Here is a 16,416-nt window from a genome sequence, read left to right on the forward strand (position 1 = left end):
CTGAACTAGCCTGGTAGCAGTGAGGACAAGAAAGAGAGGCATGTGTGGGTGAGTGGTTGTTAAATAAGAGATGGGAAGTGTGATTTGTTTGGTGGCATGTTAGAATCCACAAAGCATTGAAATTGATTTATAACTCTGTGTGTTACACTTATAGACACTCAAAATTCAGCTCTGTAAGGATACCTGCATGCCATTCAGTTTTTGAGACTTGTTCAAGTGGTGTCCCAAGGTTGCTGCTTTGGGCTTTGTTACTCAGGTAGTTTTTGGAAAGACCTTCTTCCGTAATTTATGCCAAACAATGGACTCCTTGCCTTTGAGTGAGATTATTCCAGAGCAAAACCCAGAAGTGTTAAGTTAAGCTAACATTTTAAGAATGTAAATGCTTGTCTGTCCTGTACAGTTGGGTAGCTGCTAGTCACACACAGCCATTCAAATGCATGAACACATGCTTGGGCCCTCTAGACTTAGAGTTCGTAGCGTTTCCATCATTGCTTTCTGCTGGGCAACAGAATCAGCAGTACACTTCTGGAGGTCTTATTTGGGATGCAGAGAGTGAAAGCAAACAAGCTGAACAAAGTAAAATGATGACAAGGTACAATGCTGTGGAAATACACAACAAAGCAGTTAATTAACTCTGCCTGTAGCAGGGAGCATTTCAAGGAAGGGCTTTTGAGCTGAACTTTAAAAGGTTCCAAGCTCATTGAGTAGGACAGATTATAGAAAACGTTTGTCCTTAGGAGCTTACGTGTCTCCTGCAGCTGTTGGCTAACATATGAGGTAGTTAGTTTTGCTTTGCTTTTATACAGCTATTCTCCATTTCCCTGGGAATGTGCCAAGTTTGGCAGAATATTTCTTCTTGCTGAACTTTAGAGACCTAGTGAGCAATTTGAAAATCCTAGATGATTAAACATTTTTCTGAGTACCTTGCAGGCACCATGTATTGTAGAAAAGATAAAAAGTAAAAGCTGTGACAACTGGAGCATTTATATTCTGCTGGTGGGAGGGTAAATTATCAAAGGTGCTGTAGAAAACTGGGTGGCGTCTCCCAAAGCTGATGTCCTAAAACCCAGCAGTTACATTCTTCTACTCCCCAACAGAAATCCACATACAGATTAATGACCTGTTTATTGTATGTGATTTACAAAATATTTGAAACCAGTTTGTGCTGCTAGAAGGCAGGATAGCAGTTACCCCGAGGGGAGGCAGGTGACTAGCGTCTGAGCCGCTGATGCTATGCTGCTTTTTCATCTGAGTACTGCTGACAATGAGCAAGCTGTACACTTAGAACAAAAACTTTATGCATTCTCAATTTAGGTCAGACGCTTGGAATTCTAGGAAAAAATATGGTGATATGATCAGAGAAATGTATGCCGGCTGGAGTGAGCAGAGTGACAGAAGGAGTGGCAAGGTGGGAGTAAGGAGGTGAGACAGAGCACTTCAGGGAGAGGGAGCTGCTGGACAAAGTGAGATCATCTTATTTGGACACAACATGTTGTGTTAAGTAAAGAGGACACTGAAGAAGTAGATTAGAGATTTAGGGTCAAAGTCCTTGAATGATGAAGTAAGAAATATATCCTTGATTTTCTAGAAAGGCTTTGGTGTTCTTTAAAACCCATGAGTAACCCGGTAGGGGTAATAGGGTATGTATCTTCACCTGCTGTGCATTAGTGATATGGGGACTAGTCTGACTCATGACTGTTGATTCAAAGCCTTGTCCCGAATTTTTAAAACTATTTCACATCATTGCTTTTACTGCTCATCTCATTCTGCACAACGCTTTTCCTCCTTTCTCTCTTCTCCCTGCCAAAAATAAAACCCAAAAGCAACATGCCTGGTAAAATCTTTAGCTTTGTCTCTTAGGAGAGCCAAGAGTCAGTGTGTTTTTCATTATAGGCAAGAAGAGAGGCGGAAGCGGTCCTTCCAGGATTACACCGGGCAGAAGATCACCCTTGAGGCCGTTCTCAACACTACCTGCAAGAAGTGTGGCTGTAAAGGTAAGTGGAAGCCTCTGCCATGTCTGTCTTCCTGTGCTTATAGTTGAATGAATGAAGGAGACGGAATGGATGAGACAGCCCCATGTTCATTTAGTTCACCCTGTTTTTAGCCAGGTGATGACCTCACCTGCTCATGCCATTGTTTCAGTCAGACCCGTGTCTGAGTTAATAAGTTGAAACTTTTTCTGTTTCCTTGTCTGAATGCTGGCCCTGCCAGCTGCTCTATCACCATCACCACTCCTCCTCCCTGCTCTGCAGCTGGCACCCTGCCTGGGCAAAGTACTCCTGTTAGTGCCAGACGGGATCAGAGTATTGGATTATGATTAGTATTCTAAATTTGATCTCCTAAGATGCTAACTGTTCTGTGGAGATTAAGTAACTTGGAAGTAAGATCCTTAAAAATCCAGGTTAAACGCTTTGTTTCTCATCTTTATCTCTTTGGCTTCAGAGTTCTGAATAGGGTATCATTTTAGTAACGTAGAATAGAGGATAGTTACTTGTTTTTAGCTCTCTGTCCTCAGGTTTCCTCTAGTCTTACTAAATTATTAAAAAGCTCTTTCAGCCTGACTTCCATTGTTGGAGCTATAGTGAGAAGGATTGCCAGCATCTCATTTTCAGAGTGACCTCAATTTGTTACCCTGTGGCCCCGGCTTTCCTCCTGCCCCACTGTGTTGATTTTTCTGTAATAACTGGTGCAGATTTGTGTCCTCATTGCACTTGTGGAGTTTTAAGTTCCTATTTATCATTGATGCAGAAGGAGAAAGGGCAAAATAAAATTGAAAGAATACCTCATCAGGAGAATGTGAGAACATTCCAGGTAGTTAAAAAACTTCCATGGTATTCACTTGCCAGACACCATCTAATTGTGGACCCAGAAGTGCATGTAGCTTTTATATCATATTTCATCTGTGCCCTCAGACAGGATGTATTGCAGGTTCTGTCAAAGCCAGTGAATAGCATAGCATCTCTTAAAAGGCCTCTTGATATCATCATGGGCTCAGGGCAGGTAGACTCTCTACCCTTCACTTTGTGTCTGTAAGAGAAGAATAGTAAGAAGTCTAATATATCCCAGTCAATAAAGGGCAGACCAAAGGTAAGTTGTTTTTTTGTTTTGTTTTGTTTATAAAGATATATTTTTTTAAAGATTTATTTTTATTATTTTTTTTTATTGGAAAGGCGGATATACAGAGAGGAGAGACAAAGAGGAAGATCTTCCGTCCGATGATTCACTCCCTAAGTGAGCGCAACGGGCCGATGCTATGCTGGTCTGAAGCCAGGAGCCTCTTCCAGGTCTCCCACACGGGTGCAGGGTCCCAAGGCTTTGGGCCGTCCTTGACTGCTTTCCTGGGCCACAGCAGGGAGCTGGAAGGGAAGTGGGGCTGCCGGGTTAGAACCAGTGCCCATATGGGATCCCGGGCATGCAAGGCGAGGACCTTAACCACTTGCGCCACTGCGCCTGGCCCAAGATATATTTATTTTTATTGGAAAGCAGATAAACAGAGAGGAAGAGCGACAGAGAGGAAGATCTGTCCGATGGTTCATTCACCATGTAGCCACAGTGGCTAGAGCTGAGCCACTCCGGAGCCAGGAGCCAGGAGCTTCTTCTGGGTCTCCCAGGCGGATGGAGGGTCCCAAAGCTTTGGGCTGTCCTCAGCTACTTTCCCAGACCATAGGCAGGGAGCTGGATGGGAAGCGGGGGTGTTGGGATTAGAACCGGCACCCATATGGGATTTTGGCACCTTCAAGGTGAGGACTTTAACCGCTATGCTATTGTACCCAGCCTGGTAAGTTGGTTTTGATACAACAGAGAATGCAGGACAGAGGCCTGAAACCCGGGATAAAGTTTAGCTCGGTGACTGTTTATGTGATTTGTAACCACCTCAACTCTGTCTGGGTACATGCAGAATGCTGGATGTGATGAAATCCAAGGGCCTTTCCAGACCTTACAATCTGGATGTTCAGTACCTGGGTGGCTATGGCTGTCTTGTGTGTGTTAACTTCAATGTGAAGTGCCCACTTCCTGCCACCTGTCTTCCTTTAGCTCATGGCCTGCTGCTCAGCTCCCTCAGCTCCACAGCCACTTTTGTTATCTGGAAGGAACTGAAAATTGGTGTGTAAAGCTTACTCTCTTAAAAAGAAATTACTCTCTGGGCCCGGCGCGGTGGCGCAGTGGTTAAGGTCCTCACCTTACATGCCCGGGATCCCATATGGGTGCCAGTTCTGATCCCGGCAGCCCCGCTTCCCATCCAGCTCCCTGCCTGTGGCCCGGGAAGGCAGTCGAGGACGGCCCAAGGCTTTGGGACCCTGTACCAGTGTAGAAGACCCGGAAAAGGCTCCTGGCTTCAGACCAGCATAGCATCGGCCATTGCGCTCACTTGGGGAGTGAATCATTGGACGGAAGATCTTCCTCTCTGTCTTTCCTCTCTGTATATCCGCCTTTCCAATAAAAATAAAATAAAATCTTAAAAAAAAAAAAATTACTCTTCTAGTCTCTCCTTCTTTGTGTAACTCTACCTTTCCAATAAAAAAAATAATAATGAATAAATAAATAATAAATTGGGGGGCTAGCATGGAAGTATAGCAAGCTTAGCTTCTGCATGTGGCATCAGCATCTCATATGAGTGCTGGTTCATGTCCCATCTGCTCTACTTCCCATCCAGCTCCCTGCTTATGGCCTAACAAAGCAGTAGAGGATGGCTCAAGTTCTTGGGCTCCTGTTCACATGTGGGAGACTTGGAGAAGCTCTTGGCTCCAGGCTTCAGACCAGCCCAACACTGGCCAATGCAGTTGTCTGGGAAATGAGCCAGTGGATGAAAGATCTCTTTCTCTCTCTTTTGTTTTCTCTCTTTCTCTCTCTCTGATTAACTCGGATTTTCCAATTAAAATATATTAATTAATAATTACTTAATAGGCCCCATTGCCAATGGAATACAGCACAAGGCTTCATTCTCTTATTGTCCGCCGTTTGCAATCCCCTGTTCAGCGCCCAGCCCCACGACCCACTGCTAGGGTGGCTGTGTGTGAGTGGTGTGCTTGTGAGGTGATGGAAAATGTGCTCTGCTCAAAAGCTGCCCTTAGTGAACTTTGTGATGTAAATGTTAGGAACCGTGAGCCCTTTCCCAGGTATCTAGGGAGAGAACAACTTCCATTCCTTCCACCTGTTGTACTTCTCTTCTGCAGGTCATTTTGCAAAAGATTGTTTCATGCAGCCTGGTGGGACCAGATACTCTCTGATACCTGATGAGGAAGAGGAGAAAGAAGAGGCAAAGTCAGCAGAATTTGAGAAGCCTGACCCCACAAAAAATTCTTCTAGAAAAAGAAAGAAAGTGAGTGTTGTCTTCCTCTTATTTACTAGTTTTTGTTTATAAAATGAAAACATGGTATGAACACTTGTTGCAGTGGTTGACAGCACTTCGGATGCCTGAAGTTCCCACTGGTGTGCATAAGAGCTAAGTTTGTGGCCACAGCACCCATTGCTTGACATGGGAGATGGGGCTGGGAGTGGAACTGACCAGGCAACTCTATTCACTGGCATGTGCTCAGGCTAGTACAAGTGACAAACTGAACCAGACCCCACACTGGCTGGTGCACACAAATCAGTTGTAGGGTTACCCCAGGTGAGATTTCGTGGGGGACTGCCCAATTAGTCTGCTGACCTCAAACTCCAGCTGTAGGGAAAATCCCAGGCTATGTAGTCTGTCCTTGGAGTGCATTCATCAGGACTGGGCCTCCTCAGTTACTGATGCTTGTGTAGTAGACAACATGCCCACATGCACGTGGAGGACAGCAGAGACATAGAATGTCTTGTTGGATGGAAATCAGAAAAGGTTGGTCTCCTGGCCAAGCTTTGCAGCAAGTTTTTGGGTGTGTGGATGCAGTAAGGTGGACTTTGTCAGTCAATAGATCTTAAAAAGGTCTATTGGGATTATCAAGACCACTCAAATAATACCCTTGAAATATTCTTCCCCACATTGGGGTCTGTTAAGATGATATCAAATGACTGTCCCGTTTCCTTGGGTGCTAATATAGTTTGAAAGCAAGGAACAGCCACCTCTTCCCTGCTTCACCACCTCCGACAGATAGCAGGAAAAGAGAAAAAAACGGAAGCGTTTGTCCTACCCTCCTTCCTCCATGCCTCGGCCCTCATATGGGTGTTGGTTTGAGTCCTGGCTGCTTTACTTCCAATCCAGTGCCTTGCTAATGTGCCTGGAAAAGTAGTGGAAGATGGTTCATGTGCTTAGGCCCCTGAAGCCAGCCTCAAAGAAGCTCCTGACACCTGCCTTCAGATTAGTGCAGCTTCATTGTGGCCATTTGGGGAGTGGACCAGTGGATAGACAATCTGTCTCTCTCTTTTTGTAACTCCAGATTTCAGATAAATAAATCAGTTATGGGGCAGGTGCCTTGGCTCAGCAGGCTAATCCTCCACCCAATGGTACCAGCATCCAATATGATACCGGTTTATGTCCTGGCTGCTTTACTTTCAATCTCTGCGTGTAGCCAGGATGGCCCAAAGTCCTGGGACCCCTGCACCCACATGCGAGACCCGGAGGAGGCTCCTGGCTCCCAGCTCTGGATCATCTCAGCTCTGGCTGTTGCCATCATTTCGAGAATAAACCAGCAAATTGAAGACCTTTCTCTCTTGTTCTCTTTGTAAATATACCTTTCAAATAAAAATAAATAAACTTTTTAAAAAGCAAACAAATAAATAAATGGAAAAATAAATAAGTGGAAAAGTGGACAAATCATACTCCCTGAAAGCGGAAAGTAGAATTAAAAGGTGAATTTATTTTGGTGCCAAATATTGAAATCCATGCAGTTTTTGCAGTATGTATGTATTTTCCATGTACTTTCAAAGTCATGTCTACGCATAGATTTCAATTTTATTGCACCAAAATTTTTTTCTGATTTCGACGAACTTTATATATATTATTCCCTCATACCTTTCAAGCATTGTTTTAGGTGCCTGACCTAACAGGACCATAAGATCACTTTAAAATATTATTGTTACTAGCTACCCTTAAGCAGCCATATGATATTTTCTGTGCGTTCATTTGCGTTCACAGGTATAAATGAAGATGTTAGTTTCCTTTTATGTTCCAAGATTTTTATCTCATTAGGAGGTTGGCTTTCCTTCCCAGTGCTTTTTGGAGCATGTGAGGATGGCAGAGTTGGACACCCATTCTACCCGCAGTTGGCTTGGGAGCTAACTGTGGAACTGAGTAGGTACATGTGAAGGGAAATGAGGTGAGATAGAAAGCTCAGGTGGAATAAAGGTCAAGCACGTAATAGCATAAGGAGAAAGATAATCAACCGGAGATTTATGGTGGTCAAGGACAGACACTCATTTCAAGGAGATTATTTGATTTCATGGATATTCAAAGACAGGAAATCAAGTTTAGTCAGACCTCCCAGTTCTGACTTACAGAAACAGAGGCTGTTGGGTTCTCAGCTCTGTTTCTTCATAGTGCTATTTTTTTTTAAGATTTATTTATTTATTGGAAAGTCAGATACACAGAGAGGAAGAGTGACAGAGAGGAAGATCTTCCATCCAATGATTCACTCCCCAAGTGAGCGCAACAGCCCATGCTATGCCAATCTGAAGCCAGGATCCAGGAACTTCTTCCAGGTCTCCCAAACGGGTGCAGGGTCCCAAAGTTTTGGACTGTCCTCGACTGCTCTCCCAGGCCACAGGCAGGGAGCGGGATGGGAAGTGGAGCTGCCTGGATTAGAACCGACGCCCATATGGGATCCTGGGGCATGCAAGGCGAGGACTTTAGCCGCTAGGCCATGCTGCCAGGCCCAGCTCTGTTTCTTCATAGTGCTATTTTATTGTCTCACTTTTTCTGCAGTCTGGATGAGGAAAACGTTTATGCAAATCCTCTAAGGCAGGAGAAGTTGCTACATACTTTGAGGAACTAGGGCATGGCAGAGGATACAGAAGGATGTCGTGTCAAATAATAGCTGGAGCACAGTGAGAATATACAGACAGTAAAGCCTGTTGTACTGTCTGGAGCTCCTTGCTCAGTAAGTTTCTGCCTTCTACAATACTATCAGAGTAATAAGGTTTGATTAATGATGGTGGATAATAATGAAGAGAGTGGGGCCAGCACCTTAGTGGTATAGGCTAATCCTCTGCCTATTGTTCCAACATTCCATATGTGGGACAGTTTGTGCCCTGGCTGCTCCATTTCGCAGTGGAGGATGGCTCAAGCCCTTGGGCACCTGTGCTTATGTGTGAGATCAGGAAATAGCTCCTAGCTTTGGATTGGTCATTTGATAAGTGAACCAGTAGATGGAAGACCTCTGTCTCTCTTCTTTGTAGTTTTGCCTTTCACATAACAATAAAATAAATCTTAAAAAAAAAAAGAAATGAAGGGAGAATGGACAAAAGGAGTAAGAAATCTTATTAACTCAGTCCCCACTTTGCATCAGGCATACACAAGTTGAATGCACACCTTTTATCTACAAATCCAAGATGTGTTGGTTTTGATCTAGAGTTTTTACGTGTGTGTATATACAACGTAATTGAAAGGTAAACTTAGAAGAAAAGGAGGAAGAAGTGAGAGAATCTTCCATCTACTTGTTCATTCCCCTAATGTCTGCAACGGCTCAGATTGGACCAAGCTGAAACCAGGAACTGGGAGCTTCTGAGTCGAGTGGATACAGATTTGAGTTGAGGAAAAGGAATGTAGAAGTTAAGTGTGGGAGCCCGGCGCGGTGGCGCAAGTGGTTAAGGTCCTCACCTAGCACGCCCGGGATCCCATATGGGCGCCGGTTCTAATCCCGGCAGCCCCACTTCCCTTCCAGCTCCCTGCCTGTGGCCTGGGAAAGCTGAGGACGGCCCAAAGCTTTGGGAACCTGCACCCGCGTGGGAGACCCGGAAGAGGCTCCTGGCTTCGGATCGGCATAGCATCGGCCGTTGCGCTCACTTGGGGAGTGAATCATCGGATGGAAGATCTTCCTCTCTGTCTCTCCTCCTCTCTGTATATCCGCCTTTCCAATAAAAACATAATAAAAATAAATCTTTAAAAAAAAAAAAAAGAAGTTAAGTGTGATAGGGCCCGACGGGGGTCGCTTTGCATACCGTAAGATCTAATCACAGCGGCCCTGCTTCCCATCCAGCTCCCTGCCTGTGGCCTGGAAAGCAGTCCAGGACAGCCTAAAGCCTTGGGACTCTGCACCCACATCGGAGACCCGGAAGAGGCTCCTGGCTCCTGGCCTTCGATCAACACAAGTCTGGCCATTGTGGCTACTTGGGGAGTGAATCAGTGGATGGAAGATCTTCCTCTCTGTCTCTCTTCCTCTCTGTGTATCTGACTTTCCAATAAAAATAAAACATCCCCCATTCCCCCAAAAAAAGTTAAGTGTGGAAATGGGAAACAATCAGAAATTTGTTTGAATTGCTATGAAGATGAAAGCTAGGAGGAAACCGGTTATGGGAGAGATTGGGACTTTGAAATTGAGATGTGTATCATATTTCCAAATGGACTGTAGGGTGGTCAGTTGGATGTGTAGTTTGGGGTTCAAGGGACAGGCTTGGGTAAGGCATACAGGTTACCTACAAACAGGTGGTGTTTCATGTACGCACACATGAATGAGAACACCTGGAGGGTAATTATAAGCAAGGGAAGGAACTTTAGGACTAAACCACAAAATTCTCAACATCTAGAGGTGATGAAGATAAAGTCAATGAGGAGAATGTTCTGAAAGGAGCAACCAGGAAAGTTAGCTAAAAAGTGAGAAAATGGGGTGGAAGTTAGGTGACGAATGTGTACATTGAGGCTGTTTAATCAGGTATATGAAACCCAAGGACTTAGCCAACAAGAGATCATTGATGGGCCCGGTGCTATGGCTCAGTTGGTAATCCTCACCTTGCAATACCCTGGGATCCTAGATGGATGTTTGTGCCCTGATCACTCCACTTCCCATCCAGCTCCCTGCTTGTGGCTTGAGAAAGCAGCAGAGGGTGGCTCAGTGTCTTGGGACCTTGTATCCTATCCATGTGGGAGACCCAGAAGAGGCTTCTGGCTCCTGACCATTGCAGCCATTTAGGAAGTGAACCAGCAGATAGAAAATCTTTCTGTCTCTCTTCTCTGTAAATATGCCTTTCCAATAAAAAATAGTAAATGTTGAAAAAGAAAAATTAGCTCATTGGTAAGGACTGTCTCTGGTCATGGTGAGCTGGCAGCCTGAGGGCAATTGATCAGAAGTTTGGGTTTTTCCCTGTTCCCTACAGTGGAAGCTGTGATGGCAGACTTAGTTATTGTCAAGAATGAGCTAGTAAAGAGAGAAAAAGAGGACACAGGACCAGTTCTATAATATAATGATGTCTTTGGGTTCGGCAGAAGGGATAGGATTCAGTGTGCAGCACATTAGCGATGTAGAACGGTTTGCAACTTCCTGAAAGATCTTTCATGTTTTACATTACGTGTCTTCCCTCTGGCCTCAAGGCCCTCACTTCGCTTCTTCCATCAGCACCACCACCACTACCAGTAAAACCATATCTGTGCTTTGAAGCACAGCGTACTATATATCCTCTGATTCCTTGGTCTTCAGTTGATTCATTTCACATGTGGATGGCATGCGGTTTGTCACACACCACTTACCATGGATTACCCAGTATGTTAGTCGGCTTTCCTGCTTAGCTGTTTTGTTCCTTTAAGTCGTGATCCTCCATATCTGACCTCACTTAACCGTTATTGTAAGAGTCAAATGAGTGGTTATTCTCAGCTGATGTTAGGAACTCAGTATTTTTTGGATGTGTGTACTGTAAGGCTGTTAGACACTTCTCTTTGCTTTGTTAAAGTTGGCTCAGGTTTGAAGGTGACAATGTCAAGCTTACCTGCTCAATGTTTACTTTGCTCCTCCCTCCCCTGTAGCACCTGCACGCTTTGCACTACCAGGCGCTCCCTGTTTGCGTGAGTTATTTTTAGAGTTATATTTACAGTTATTTTAGTGTGTTTTCCTCATCTCCTGAGCTGTATGTTACTTCATTTCTCTCAAATGCTTTGTATGTGGTAAATATCAGTAAATATTTGTGAATTGTTTGATAAACTTTTTCCCCTCTTCTGATTCTGCTTTTTTCCTTTCTAAACTATGGTAAACAGGTATGTTATTGGCAGATTCTACCCAGGAATCACCCTCTTATATCCCAAGCTGATCCTTGAATCAGTTTGATAGGCTGATCATCTCATGAGTATCAGTCAATTCTTAAGAATAAACACTTGTCTGCAGTTGATATGTGGTACACGAGTTAAGCTGATGCCTGCAAAACTGACATCTTGTATCTGAGTCCTAGTTTGTATCCTGACTACTCCACCTGCTGATGTGCCTGGGAAGGCGGCAGAAAATGCCCTAATTGCTTAGCTCCTTGCCACCAATGTGGGAAACCCAGATAGAGTTCCTGGCTCCTGGCTTCATTCCAGCCCAGCCATAACTGTTGTGGCCGTTTGGGAAGTGAATCAGTGGGTGGAAGATCTCTCTGTTACTGTTACTTATTAGTAAAAACAAAAAAAAAAAAAAAGGGAAAAGTGGGGGAGGAGAAAGGAAAGGAGAAAAAGAAAACATGTTTGCTTGACTGACTTACGGCTAAATTAGTGGTTGGAGGTGGTGTTGGGTGTTAAATTGAAAAGGCTATGAGGCTGGCTCTGGCACAGAAGGTTGGTCTACCTGCTTTTGATGCCAGCATCCCATATGGATGCCAGACGAGGTCCTGACTGCTCTAGTTTTGATGCAGCTCCCTGTGGTGCAGTGTGGTACAGCTACTTAGGCTCCTGCCATCCATATGGAAGGCTCAGATGGAGCTCCTGGCCCCTGTCTTCAGCCTTACTCAACCCTGATCATTGGAGCCATTTGAGGAATAAACCAACAAATGGAAGATTCTCATTTCTCCATCTCTCCTTCCCTCCCTCCTTCTGTCTCTCCTTTGAAACTCAGCTTTTCAAATAAACAAATTCCATGGGCCCGGCAGCCTAGCCTAGTGGCTAAAGTCCTTGCCTTGCACGCCCCAGGATCCCATATGGGTGCCGGTTCTGATCCAGGCAGCTCCACTTCCCATCCAGCTCCCTGCCTGTGGCCTGGGAGAGCAGTCGAGGACAGCCCAAAGCCTTGGAACCCTGCACCCGTGTAGGATACCCGGAAGAAGTTCCTGGATCCTGGCTTGGATCGGCATAGCTTGGGCTGTTGCGCTCCCTTGGGGAGTGAATCATTGGATGGAAGATCTTCCTCTGTCTCTCCTCTTCTCTGTATATCTGACTTTCCAATAAATAAATAAGTCAAAAAAACAAACAAATTCCAAAAGAAAAATAAATAAAAAGATGAAAGAGCATCTTTAGGACCCAGTCTGAATCAATTTCAGATTCTACCATGTCACTTCATGTCAGTCAACTCCTCTGAGATTATACTTCTGTATTATAAAAATATAGGAATAATTAGCCCCACTTGATAGATTATTTTGTTGAAGGTTGGATGAGAAACTCCATCAGGACTCAGAACAGTTGAGCTGTTATGTGTGTGCTGACTCAGGCATGCTAGCAGGAAGCTGGTTAAGAAGTGAATACAGGGGCCCGGCGCGGTGGCGCAGTGGTTAAGGTCCTCGCCTTGCACGCCCGGGATCCCATATGGGCGCCGGTTCTAATCCTGGCTGCCCTGCTTCCCATCCAGCTCCCTGTCTGTGGCCCGGGAAGGCAGTTGAGGACAGCCCAAAGCTTTGGGACCCTGTACCCATGCGGGAGACCCTAAGGAAGAGGCTCCTGGCTTTGGAACGGCATAGCATGGGCCGTTGTGCTCACTTGGGGAATGAATCATCGGATGGAAGATCTTCCTCTCTGACTCTCCTCTGTATATCCGACTTTCCAATAAAAATAAAATAAAATCTTTTTAAAAAAAAAGTGGATACAGGGCCCTGGGGCAATAGCATGGCAACTAAAGTCCTTACCTTGAACACGCTAAGATCCCTTATGGGCACTGGTTCTAATCCCGGCAGCCCCATTTGCCATCCAGCTCCCTGCCTGTAGCCTGGGAAAGCAGTGGAAGATGGCCCAAAGCTTTGGACCCTGCACATCTTAAAAAAAAAAAAAAAGTGGATACAAGACTTTATCTCAGTCACTCGGTGGTGATAGGGGCATCCCAGGCAGCAGATTAATATGGCGCATTCCAGTTTGTGTGCTTGTTTTTGTTCTTCTGTTGTAATGCTTGTTAGCAGTACAGAGACAAGAGTGTGTGTGTGTGCCTTTGAAGAGAAGCCTTGGAACTAATTTGAGCAGTGGCATCCTTTCCGTGCTCCCTTGGCCTATTTGTCATGAACTCAGACCCCTGGATCGTTTTGTTGCCTTTTGTTCTCTTGCTCTCATACAAGGATCCAGAAGATTCTTCTGGCTGATTCTTCCTGGACCTGGACTTCCAGCTTCCAAATGACTATTACTTTGTTCTCTAGCTCAGTGATGCCACCTGCTGGGATGTTGGATTGTCTTTGTTCACCTTTGCATTGAGGTGGAGTAAGCCATCACCTAGGTCTTCCTTTTCCTTGCTAGCTAGGAAGGAAGCCAGTTTTGTCTTTTTGTTTGTTTTTTCTCCAGTGTCAGAGGGGTGGAAGGACAGCGCTTGCTGCTGTCAAACTAAATCAGCGCGGGGGGTTGGGGATGGTCATTTGATGACACCTTCTTGACCCTGATTAGGGGAAGAATGTTCTGAGGGTGTCACTTGAGTGGTTTAGATGGTTCTGAGACGTTCTCAGCTTTGTTGCAGCAGGGTTGAGAAAATATTTGCAAGGTTTATTGGCTGACAAGTCTACTTCAGTATACCTACACACTCAGACACTTGCTGCAAAGCTTGGCCAGCAGGGTGACCAAACCTGTTCTGCTCTGCATCCTCTGACAAGGCGCTCCACGTCCTCTGCTGGTCTGGATGAACTGGCTAGCTGGGCATGCTGTCCACCTCCTGGGCATCAACGACTGAGGAGGCCCATTCCCAATACATGCACTGCAGGGTCCGACATGTATGTGGTGATTTTGCCACAATGGCTAAAGCTGAGGTAATCAGGAGCCAGGATCCTCCGCTGGGTCTCCAGTGTAGGTACAGGAGCCCAAGGCTTTGGGCCATCCTCCACTGACTTTCCAGGCCATAAGCAGGGAGCTGGATGGGAAATTGAGCAACCAGGACACAAACCAGTGCCCATATTGGATGCCTGCACTTACAAATAGAAGCTCAGCCAGCTGAGCCATCACACTGGCCCCCCAAGTCTCTCAAAGAACAAAATAAGTATGATACCAGACTATATATAGTGTTTTTAAGAAGAAGTAGACTCTCCCACCCACTGTCTCATTTTCTACGTGCCTAAAACCAGGAACTCAGTCACATGAACCATCATCACAGCTTCCTGCCAGGCTGATTAACAGAAAGCTAGTCATGAACTACAGCCAGGAATCCACGCCAGGTACTCGGCTAGGAGACCGGCATCTTCACCACCAGGCTCATGCCTCGCCCCCATTTGTAGTTTTCACATCTGTAAAATGAGAATAATTTATGGATTTCGAGTCTGTCGACATAGTATTATGAAAAAACAAGGAATGCAAAAGGCTTAATAAGTGATCATTTAGATCTAAAGCATTATCATTATTTTTCTTGTTTATCCAGGCTGAGCTAGACCTGGAAGAAAATTAGTGCCAAATTCTACATGTATTAATTTCCCAGGACCCTGTATCCCATAAGGAGCAGACACAGCAGGGCCTCTAATATCCTGTGATGGCCTTGAAAGGTCTTCCAGTTGGGAAGGTGCAATAGCACAAGCCAGAACATTGAGCATCAGCTCTCGGCCCCTCCCAGCCATGGTGCTTAGCATGACATTGTGGGTCTGGGAAGCTTTGTTTCCCACTCTCCATTGATTCGTCTGCTATAGATACTTGGACATACTGTTAGAACATCCTGGAAGTTCACTGAAATGAACAAAAAATACTCCTGGTCACCATTGAGTGCCCATACCAGATCGCCACTTAGGATTTACCTTATTTAATCCCCACAGCAATCTTTAAAATGGGTATTTAATATTTTCAATTGGCTGAAAAGAAAACAGGTTTAAAAAGTGAACCCCAAGTCACATAAGCAGTAAATGACAGAGCTGGAATTTTGTTTGTCTCATTCCAAAGTTATTATCCTGACCTCCATCCCTCAGATGGACACCCCATCACTGAACAGGAGGAGGGACCATATGCGCCATGAGGAAACTCTGGGGATTGTCTTTTTTTTTTAAGATTTATTTTTATTATTTTTTATTGGAAAGTCGGATATACAGAGAGGAGAGACAGAGAGGAAGATCTTCCGTCCGATGATTCACTCCCCAAGTGAGCACAACGGGCCGATGCTATGCCAATCCGAAGCCAGGAGCCTCTTCCTTAGGGTCTCCCACGTGGGTGCAGGGTCCCAAAGCCTTGGGCCGTCCTCGACTGCTTTCCCAGGCCACAGGCAGGGAGCTGTATGGGAAGCGGGGCAGCCAGGATTAGAACTGGCGCCCATATGGGATCCCGGGCGTGCAAGGCGAGGACCTTAACCACTGCACCACCGCGCCGGGCCCCTGGGGATTGTCTTTTACATTATCATATAGACAGAGATTGGCCTGTGTGATCTGGGCGTGTGGCTTTCGGATTGTCCAGGCCCCAGGTACTAACTCATTAAATCACCACAGTTGTATGACTAAGGTGTCTTTCTGTGTGGTGACATGACCTGCCCAAGATTACAGAAGAGTAGATGACAGAGCCTGGACTCAAGCCTAGTGTCTACGCCTTGCTTCAGGGTTCTCTGCACCATTTCTCAGAGTCAGCTGATAGAAGGAACAAGGGCAGGGGCCTTACTTCTTTCTGCTCTCTTCTCTTTTCCTCTCATACTTTCTCCCCCTTTCGGAAACTTTGAGGGAATGCAGATCTTTGAAATTTCAGAAAAATAGTTTATGCAGTACCTAAAAACTGCCTGGCCTGCCCCATAGAGGCTAGCTGAATCTGCCAACTTTCCTTTGTGTAGTTTGTACTGCTATTTTCAGCCTGGTGTGGCTGGTGTAGCTTTGGGAAAGTTCTCTCTGAGCTTTGTTCACTGAGGTATCTTTGAGGTATTGTAAATATTAGAGGCGATAAATATTCAGTGGTAGCAAGTGAAGAGGCTCATTACCTGAAAGTGGTTCTTTCTCCTGACAGCAGGCTCTAGTAGAAACTAGCCTGGCGTCAGGAGTCCTGAATCTCTGACTCTGTGTTCTGTGGCCTTGGATGTGTGAGGCATTGCCTCCAGGCTGACTAGGTCATCTCTGGGGACTGCTTTCAGCTTTTATTTCCTGCTTCTTACAAGCAGCAGTAACGGAGACTTGGTTTTGTTTAAGATCTATTCATTTGAAACGCAGAGAGGGAAGAAAAGAGAAAGATAGCTCTTCCATCTGCCAGTT

The 16,416-nt window shown here is 45.3% G+C and overlaps 1 protein-coding gene across 3 annotated transcripts in view; it reads left to right on the top strand.

The window, feature by feature from the left end:
• Positions 1–16,416, top strand: part of ZCCHC17 (zinc finger CCHC-type containing 17) — a 60,007-nt gene that overhangs the window by 41,316 nt on the left and 2,275 nt on the right. For all 3 annotated transcript variants that reach the window (XM_040974095.1, XM_040974096.1, XM_040974097.1), the window contains 2 exons: positions 1,894–1,994; positions 5,175–5,320. In XM_040974095.1, the coding sequence (XP_040830029.1) occupies positions 1,894–1,994; positions 5,175–5,320 (247 nt within the window). The remainder of the gene's footprint in view (positions 1–1,893; positions 1,995–5,174; positions 5,321–16,416) is intronic.

This window comes from Ochotona curzoniae, unplaced genomic scaffold, assembly GCF_017591425.1.
Source record: "Ochotona curzoniae isolate NIBS_2020 unplaced genomic scaffold, NIBS_Ocur_1.0 contig_2404, whole genome shotgun sequence".
In the NCBI taxonomy this organism is placed as follows: Eukaryota; Metazoa; Chordata; class Mammalia; order Lagomorpha; family Ochotonidae; genus Ochotona; species Ochotona curzoniae.